Source organism: Lucilia cuprina, chromosome 5 (assembly GCF_022045245.1).
Source record: "Lucilia cuprina isolate Lc7/37 chromosome 5, ASM2204524v1, whole genome shotgun sequence".
Taxonomy (NCBI): domain Eukaryota; kingdom Metazoa; phylum Arthropoda; class Insecta; order Diptera; family Calliphoridae; genus Lucilia; species Lucilia cuprina.
This window is the reverse complement of record NC_060953.1, coordinates 11704074-11713516: the sequence shown is the minus strand read 5'-3', so window position 1 is coordinate 11713516 and position 9443 is coordinate 11704074. Positions and strand designations below refer to the sequence as shown.

At 34.3% G+C, this 9443-nt stretch overlaps 3 protein-coding genes across 3 annotated transcripts; 1 reads left to right on the top strand and 2 right to left on the bottom strand.

Annotated features, from left to right (window-relative positions):
• Positions 1-1126: 1126 nt before the first annotated feature.
• LOC111689438 (sulfotransferase 1E1-like) lies at positions 1127-2501 on the bottom strand. The gene is made up of 5 exons (XM_023451909.2): positions 2035-2501; positions 1844-1973; positions 1451-1778; positions 1324-1390; positions 1127-1262 (listed from the first exon to the last, which is right to left on the bottom strand). The coding sequence occupies exons 1-5, from the start codon at positions 2367-2369 to the stop codon at positions 1127-1129; spliced, it is 996 nt and encodes a 331-aa protein (XP_023307677.2). The 5' UTR covers positions 2370-2501.
• A 1899-nt stretch (positions 2502-4400) lies between these two features.
• LOC124420100 (sulfotransferase 1 family member D1-like) lies at positions 4401-5791 on the bottom strand. Its single transcript, XM_046951990.1, has 5 exons — positions 5401-5791; positions 5214-5343; positions 4811-5138; positions 4685-4751; positions 4401-4629 (listed from the first exon to the last, which is right to left on the bottom strand). Exons 1-5 carry the CDS (start codon positions 5733-5735, stop codon positions 4494-4496), a joined length of 996 nt encoding a protein of 331 aa, XP_046807946.1. The 5' UTR covers positions 5736-5791; the 3' UTR covers positions 4401-4493.
• Positions 5792-7143: 1352 nt separating this feature from the next.
• On the top strand, positions 7144-8528 carry LOC111689439 (luciferin sulfotransferase-like). Its single transcript, XM_023451911.2, has 5 exons — positions 7144-7470; positions 7540-7672; positions 7838-8162; positions 8233-8305; positions 8363-8528. The coding sequence occupies exons 1-5, from the start codon at positions 7148-7150 to the stop codon at positions 8508-8510; spliced, it is 1002 nt and encodes a 333-aa protein (XP_023307679.2). The 5' UTR covers positions 7144-7147; the 3' UTR covers positions 8511-8528.
• Positions 8529-9443: the final 915 nt, after the last annotated feature.

The following is a 9443-nucleotide window of genomic DNA, read 5'->3' as shown; positions in this document are numbered from 1 at the left end:
ACTAGAACAGAACTAGAGCAGAACTAGAACAGAACTAGAACAGAACTAGAACAGAACTAGAATAGAACTAGAACAGAACTAGAACAGAACTAGAACAGAACTAGAACAAAACTAGAACAAAACTAGAACAAAACTAGAACAGAATTAAAAAGTATTTTTAAGTTAGTAGTGAAAATTGTGGAGGGGACGTTCCTCTGTAAGAATATTGTAGCTTCTTGCTTATGACAAAGTTCGTGCTGTGTTCAGATGTTTCAGGATTCTAGATAGAAAACGAAGGGACAGACAGGCAGATGGACGGATAATTCCACATTGTCGCTTTCACTTAAAAATATATACACATGCGTTGGTTTAACACCAATATCCCAAGTGGAGTAACCCACTACTTTGAGTGAATATGTTCTACAAATATTTAACTTAATTTTCAAATACAAATTCCCTTCACCTTCGTGAGAAGGGTATATAAAAGTTTGTCATTCCGTTTGTAATTTCTATAATAAAATTTTCCGACCTTATAAAGTATATATATTTTGGATCCTTATAGATATCGGAGTCGATTAAGCCATGTCCGTCTGTCTGTCTGTTGAAATCAGTTTTTAGAGGTCCCCTGATATCGGCGAGATCCGAATCTTCAATAATTCAGTTAGACATGCTTTCGGGAAGATCGCTATTTAAAATCAACAAAATCGGTGTATAAATAACGGAGATATGAACAAAAATCCGAGACAACCTCTGAAACCTCTGGTTTTATTCAGCTTTTTTTGTCTGTTTGAATGCTGTTCTGTTCTCACGAAGGTAAAGGGTATAAAAAGAACAAGGAGATAAAGCAGTAATATGTTGGTAATACAGCTCATATTTGTTTGAGGGTGGTAATACAGTTTGACGGTGGTATTACACTACAACGGTTAATATTTCTTTCTGCTACAGTTTATATTTGTTTGCGTGTATGTTATGTGTGACATGTGTGCAGAGATACAAAATAAATAAAAACTATTTTTTAAAACATACTTGGTGAAGGGTATATAAGATTCGGCACAATATAGAAATATTACTTGTTTTTATTAGCATTAACTTTTAGTTAAAACTCTATATATTAGTTAATGAAAATTTCATTTAATACTGTTTCAATCTAAATTTTACCAAAAATATCCTCCTCCTTTAAACCATGTTGAGCTAAAAATTCGCAAGACCATTTATCGATTTTAACAATCAACTCGGGGCTGAGCTCATCTTTAAAGGAACCAACTATGCCGCGACGAATAAATCTTAAAAGAGATTAATTAAATTATTGAAATATTTAAAAGAAATAAAAGGAGAAAAACTTACTCAAACTCTTCTTTAGCTGAAGAACTGTCTTTCCTAAGTAAATCGGTCAGATTGGTTTTCTTATTATCTAAAAATGGTTGCAATTATTTCCATAACTATTTAAAAGTAGTTCAGCTATTGCACTTACTTTTCATACTATCAAATGATAAATGTTCCAAAAGTCCTTCCATTTCTTTCTCCGACAATTGAGGTCTTTCTAGGAACACACAAAGTCTTTGCAAAACATTTGCCAAATCACGTTTCATTTCTTCATAGGTGACAAAGAATATAAAGGACTCATCACGCATTTTCCAAAAATCTACTACATGCGACCAATAATGGGTGTAAATAATTTCATTATTAAGAAAGTCATCAACATAATCATTGAAATTATCACCGCGCCACATGCCCAAATTTTTGACAAAGTGAAAGGATGAAACAATGACATCCTTAACATTGCGTGCCACATAAATGATCTGAATTTGATGAAAGAGTTAAGTTACTATTCATATAAACGTTTTATTTAACACTAAAAATATACCTTTTGTTTCTTTTCCCAGACCTGTAGAGGCAACAAATGGGGCGGTAAATGGGATTTGATTAAACGGGGACTTGGCAGTTTCTCAATCAACTCTAGATGATTTGGCAGACCTGGCGCAATGCTGTGAAAACTAAAAATGATTTCTAACTTAGTAATGTTTCACCTAATGTTTACACATATATAACACTTACTCCATGTAAGGACTTCTGATCATAACAACCTCTTCCTTAGATTTCTCATAATCCAAATTATTCAGCAACATCCAGGCACACTCCTGCATCCAAGTAGTGCCACTCTTCATAAATGTCACCACAAAGACATCATCTTTACGCAATTCCAAATTGAAAAATTGATCACATACTGTCTCAAAATGAGCCGATAAAGTACACCAGGTCTCTGACCAATTTTTCTTTAAGGGAATATTTTTACCCTCGGTGGCATATCTTTTCATGAGAAAAGGCATTCTTGCCTTAGAGGCTTCGGTGACATGTTCCACCGATCTTAAAATATTTTCAGTAGCCACCATATTATTTAGCAATGTTTCACTTTTCAAATCCTTGCTGCAACTAAATCACTCTGACCATTCAACAAAATAATTATAATTTATTTAGTTTGCCCGAAGTCTTTCAAACCTCACCATATGGCTGTGATTAGATCAGATCAGCAATTGAGTGGGGACACTCAACCCGTGTTGTATATCCCTCTGCTTTGAATTGATAAAAGGTATCAGTGCTACGAAAATAGAACTGAAGAGTTATGATTTTGTACTTTGTACTAAAGAAACTATTATAATATTTGTACGACTTTTAAAAAAGGCTGTGATATGAAGGCAAAAATAACTACAATATTTAAGATTTAACAAAGATAATTTGGGAAAACTAAAGTGAGCAATTAATTGTTAATGTTTACTAAAAATGTTATATGTACAACTTAAACAAAACTAGAACAGAACTAGAACAGAACTAGAACAGAACTAGAACAGAACTAGAACAGAACTAGAACAGAACTAGAACAGAACTAGAACAGAACTAGAACAGAACTAGAACAGAACTAGAACAGAACTAGAACAGAACTAGAACAGAACTAGAACAGAACTAGAACAAAACTAGAACAGAACTAGAACAGTTCTTCAATGAAGAACTTACTTAGGTGACAATTTTTATACATTGGCTTTGACCGGTCCATGCACAACTATACATACGTAGATCCCGAAGGAACCTCAACCAACTGACCAAGCAGAACATAGACCTGCGGGCAACTGGCCACCTGTAGTACCAGATTATGCCGTGCTCTGGTATGAGCTCTGTCAATCTATGCAAGGACTAAGCCAAGCAGTAGACTATAACCAATTTTTCAGTCCCGGCCAGACTGGAGGTATTGGTCACTTCTTTATACCCCGGGATTGCAATAACACCAAGGCGAAGGCTTCACCAAGGTAACATGCCCCCGGGGTGTAAGTTTGTCATTCCGTTTGTAATTTCAATAATATAATTTTCCGACCCTATAAAGTATATATATTCTGGATCCTTATATACAGATGAGTCGATTGAGCATGTCCGTCTGTATGCCCGTCTGTCTGTCTGTATGTATGTTTGTTGAAATCAGTTTTTAGAGGACCCCAGATATCGGCGAGATCCGAATTATTGAAATTCTGTTAGACATGCTTTCGGAAAGTCGACACAAATAACGGAGATAAAAAACAAAAACAAAATACATATTCATAAGGTAAATTTTGTTATTGTACTCTTGATTATAAAAACAAGGCAGAGCGAGAGCAGCAGAGTAAGATTAGCAGAGCGAGAGCAGCACGAGTGTGTTATTATTGGCTAGAAACATTAAATTAAGTATGTGCAGCCTAGCTTAAGTTAGAAGCCATAAAAGGGAAGTTTTCGGATTTTCTATAATATTGAACCTAGTAGGATCAATTGTGAACCGTTAATCGTTTAATCTTTTAGAACGATTTTTGTTTACACAAATTCGATCAGGCGCGTATCCAGGGATAGACATAGCTAGATCGTTTTAGAATCTTACAACGTTTCAGAATATATATACTTTATGGGTTCAGTAAACAATATTTCCATCTTTTTTGATAGTGGGTTAAACTAGAAAGTACTGAGTGGGACGTTTTAGTGGGAGGGGTTGATAGGGATAGTAGGTTCAATAAGAAATTTATTGTCGCTTGCTTATGTCGAACTTCATGCTATATGAAATGTGTTCTGGATTGAAGGACGGATGGACCGACAGGCAAACGGAGCTCACAAATTCTATTTTGTGTTCTCAAAACCTATATTTCTATCCAACGTTTTTGATGGTAGATATGTTTAAGACCTTTTGAATTGATATAATTAGTTATCGGCCGATCCTCAATAGGAAGCTTTCTGTCCCTTTCTTATGTCGAATTTCATGCTGTGTTCAGGTGCTCTAGATAGAAAGACGGATGGACCAACAGGCAGATGGAGCCCAAAAATTCTCTTTTGTGTTCTCAAAATCGACATTTTTTTGCCTTTTTGAATAAATCCACTAGTTCGAACGGCAATATTCAATAAAGTTTAGTCTCTACTTTTCGAAGACAGGTAAAATCACAGGTTTTATTAACTTAAATTTAAAACTTTACATATTAAAAACATTTTTCCACTAACACTATTGAAATCTAAATTTTACCAAAAATATCCTCTTCCTTTAAACCATGTTGAGCTAAAAATTCACCAGACCATTTATCGATTTTAGCAATCAATTCTGGAGTGAGCTCATCTTTAAAGGAACCCACTATGCCGCGACGCATAAATCTAAAAATAATTTAAATATTAAAATATTAAATATAAAATTAAGTGAAAAACTTACTGAAATTCTTCTTTAACAGCAGGATTGTCATCTCTAAGTAAATCGGTCAGATTGGTTTTCTTATTCTCTGGAAATGATTACAATTATTATCATAACTTATGAAAATAGTTTAGCTATTGCACTTACTTTTCATACTATCAAACGATAAATGTTGTAAAAGTCCTTCCATTTCTTTCTCCGACAATTGAGGTCTTTCTAGGAACAAGCACAGTCTTTGCAAAACATTTGCCAAATCACGTTTCATTTCTTCATAGGTGACAAAGAATATAAAGGACTCATCGCGCATTTTCCAAAAGTCTACTATATGCGACCAGAAATGCGTGTAAATAATTTCATTATTAAGAAAGTCATCGACATAATCATGGAAATTATCACCACGCCACATATCTAAGTTTTTAACAAAGTGGAAGGAGGATACTATGACATCCTTAGCATTGCGAGCCACATAAATGATCTGAAATTGGAGAGAAAGAGACAGAGAGTTAAGTTAGAGTTTATAGAAACGGTTTATTTAACTCTCAAAATATACCTTTTGTTTCTTTTCCCAGACCTGTAGAGGCAACAAATTGGCCGGTAAATGGGATTTAATTAAACGGGGACTGGGTAGTTTCTCAATCAACTCAACATGATTTAAAAGACCTGGCATAATGCTGTGAAAACTAAAAATGATTTTCAAATCAGTAATGCTTCACTTTATTCTCATACAAAACACTCACTCTAAAAAGGGACTCCTGATCATAACAACCTCTTCTTTAGATTTCTCATAATCCAAATTATTCAGCAACAACCAAGCACACTCCTGCATCCAAGTAGTACCACACTTCATAAATGTCACCACAAAGACATCATCTTTACGCAATTCCAAATTGAAATATTGATCACACACTGTCTCAAAATGAGCCGATAAAGTACACCAAGTCTCTGACCAGTTTTTCTTCAAGGGAATATTTTTACCCTCCGTGGCATATCTTTTCATGGGAAAAGGTATTCTCGCCTTAGATGCTTCACTGACATGTTCCACCGATCTCAAAATGTTTTCAGCAGCCACCATATTATTTAGCAATGTTTCACTTTTCAAATCTTTGCAACAACTAAATCACTCTGATCATTAAAGAAAATAATTACCAATTATTTATTTTGCTAAAAGTCTTTCAAATGTCACCATATGGTTGTGATTAGATTAGAGCTGTATCACTCTAGTGGGTACACTCAACCCGTGTTTTATATCCCTCTGCTTTGGATTGATAAACGGTATCAGTTTTGGCAAACGTGCTGCGAAAATAAAACTGAAGAATAATGATTTTGTATTTTATTCTCAAGAAACTATTTTATGATTTGTTTGTCTTTTAAAAAGGCTGTGATAAGAAGTCACAAATAACTGTAATAATCAAGATTTGATTAAAATTTTAAAAGATATATTAAATTATTATCCCGTTTTGTACAGAATCTTTTTATATAAAACTAGAACAGAACACAACTAGAACTAGAACAGAACTAGAACAGAACTAGAAGAGAACAGAACAGAACAGAACAGAACTAGAACAGAACTAGAACAGAACTAGAACAGAACTAGAACAGAACTAGAACAGAACTAGAACAGAACTAGAACAGAACTAGAACAGAACTAGAACAGAACTAGAACAGAACTAGAACAGAACTAGAACAGAACTAGAACAGAACTAGAACAGAACTAGAACAGAACTAGAACGGAACTAGAACAGAACTAGAACAGAAGTAGAATAGAACTAGAATAGAACTAGAACAGAACGAGAACAGAACTAGAACAGAACTAGAACAGAACTAGAACAAAACTAGAACAGAACTAGAACAGAACTAGAACAGAACTAGAACAGAACTAGAACAGAACTAGAACAGAACTAGAACAGAACTAGAACAGAACTAGAACAGAACTAGAACAGAACTAGAACAGAACTAGAACAGAACTAGAACAGAACTAGAACAGAACTAGAACAGAACTAGAACAGAACTAGAACAGAACTAGAACAGAACTAGAACAGAACTAGGACAGAACTAGAACAGAACTCTAATGTTGGTGTAACTTAGTTGGTTTTTTGAACTCATAATGCTTAAGTCTTACAATCCCTATATGTTCACAAAGGTTATACAAGTTCAAGCTTCATCTCTACATAATTTTAAAATTTTCAAAAGTTGTCATATATGCCTTTTTAGTAGGCACAGCTTTTCTTATCAGCTGAGAGAACACAAAAAACAAGTGATCACTTGAGTATGTGCATTTTGTTTAATACAGAGAAAAGCTTTAAACAACAAAGCTTTTTCCCATCAACAACTTTGCATACAATTGTGGACGTGCCCCTCATACATACATATTGCTGAGCTATAAGTAAATGGGAATAAATTATAAGAAAATATTATCTATAAGTAGTTTAACATACAATTATTTAGTATTTTTATATAAAACTTAACAATTATTATTTTAGTTTAATGGAAATGTTTTCGGTGCGTAGACGTTGTTCGCTTAATATAGACAAACGACAAAATCGCCCATTTGTGGAAATTACAGCAAATGGGTCGAATATACCTTTGACGGGAGAGAATTGGCTGGAACGTTGGTGTTCTTTACCCATTTCGGAAGAGTATTTCAAAAGACTGTATGAATTTGAGGTAAAAGAAGATGATCTTTATGTAGTGACCTTTCCAAAATGTGGCACTACTTGGATACAAGAAGCCTGTTGGTTGTTGGTAAATAATTTGAACTTTGCCAAGGCCAATGCAGAGGATTTGCCTTTTCGTAGTGTTTTTATGGAGTAAGTAAGAGATTTAGGTGATTTTTTTGAGGGGCGGGGGAATATGCTTTCAATTTCCTTTCTTTTTAGCTTAAGTGCTTTGTACACTAATATACCCAAGAATACTATTGATCTGGCGGAACAGGCAGCTTCACCTAGAGTTCTTAAATCTCATCTACCAGCCCATTTAATACCCAAACAAATTTGGCAAAAGAAATCCAAGGTGAGTTAAGGAAAACTTCTCAGATTTTGCAAGATCACTGTTTAAACGGTTAAAAAGCTCTAGATAAAACTAAAAGCTCTCACATTTAAGTAAACTATTACCAATGAATTGCAAATAATACAAATATGAATCCAAAAGCTGAAGGATCCCTTTGTTTGTTTTCAGATTGTCTACTGTGCTCGCAATCCTAAAGACATGGTTGTTTCCTATTTCCACTTTCATCGTGGTCTTGGTACTTGGCAGGGTGATATTAATGAATTCGTTGAGGACTTGATCAATAATGATATTATGTATTGCCCATATTGGGAGCATATAATGGATTTTTGGCGTATGCGTCAAGAACAAAATATATTTTTCACCACCTATGAAGATATGAAAAGAGATTTAAGATCAGTTTTAATACAACTTAACCGATTTCTAGAGAGACCTGAACTAAGTGAAGAACAACTTCAGCAGCTGGAAAAACATTTATCATTTGAGCAAATGAAGGGTAATTAAATGGATCATTTTCCAAGTTATAAACGCAAATAGAGAAATAACTCTTTCTCTTCATTTTCCAGCCAATAAACGTGTTAATCCCACTTTTAATATAAAGTCTGGTCATGGCAGTCCCAATGTGCGGGCAGACTTTGAGTAAGTTTTTTTTGTATTAATTATGAAGTTTTCATTAGTTATTCCATTTCTCTTTAGATTCATGCGCCGCGGTGTTGTGGGCTCTCACAAAGATGAATTAACTCCTGAAATTCAAAAGAAATTAGATCACTGGATAGCTGAGCATTTAAAAAAATTCAATATTAAATTAGAAGATATATTTGGAACTATTTTGAACGATGAATAAAATCAATTGAATACGAAACCCCGTCGATGAAAATCTTACCGATCATTTATTATTCCTTAAACCACTTTAGTGGGGTGGGTTTACGAGGTTTGTGTAGATGTTTGTAACGTGCACTAACATTGATCCCACCTTAAAGTATACCAATCGGCTAAGTATCATTTTCTGAATCGATTTAGCTATGCCCGTCCGCCCGTCCGCCCGTCTGTCTGTCTACCTGTTTGTTCGTCTGCCTGTATGTCTGTCTGTCTGTCTGTCTGTCTGTCTGTCTGTCTGTCTGTCTGTTCGTCCGTCTATGTAAACCTTATAATCAAACTACATATCGCAATCTTGAAGATATTTCAATGAAATTTAGCACAGGAACGAAGCCTATTGAAAATTGTTAACATCGGTCCATTATTTCATCTAGCCTCCAAACAACTTAACCCGAAGAATAGGTCTATTAAGTTCATAATTATGTTTAAAAAAAACACGTATCTCGACAAAATGCTGCAAAACCAAGTTCTACACTAGCCTTGATGACCCTCATTAACTCCATAATTATAGGGCCTCATTCAAATAAAACCAAGTTCAAAACTAGCCTTGATGACCCTAATGAACTCTATAATTATAGGGCCTCATTTGACCATAGCCACTATAAAAATAAATGTCCACAGTTTTGTTCAACAACAAACATTGACTTAAGTATATCTGAGTCAAGGTACAATTGAACTTAAACGTTTTATTATGAAATAAGAATACAACTATTTTGACTTGGATTCTTTTCGCTTCTTTTGGAAGTCAACAAACATCACTTACATAGAAGGTAAACAAATTCACTAAGTGCTACTTTTAAGTGGTCATTAGTGGTCATAGATAGATAGATAGATAGATAGATAGATAGATAGATAGATAGATAGATAGATAGATAGATAGATAGATAGATAGATAGATAGA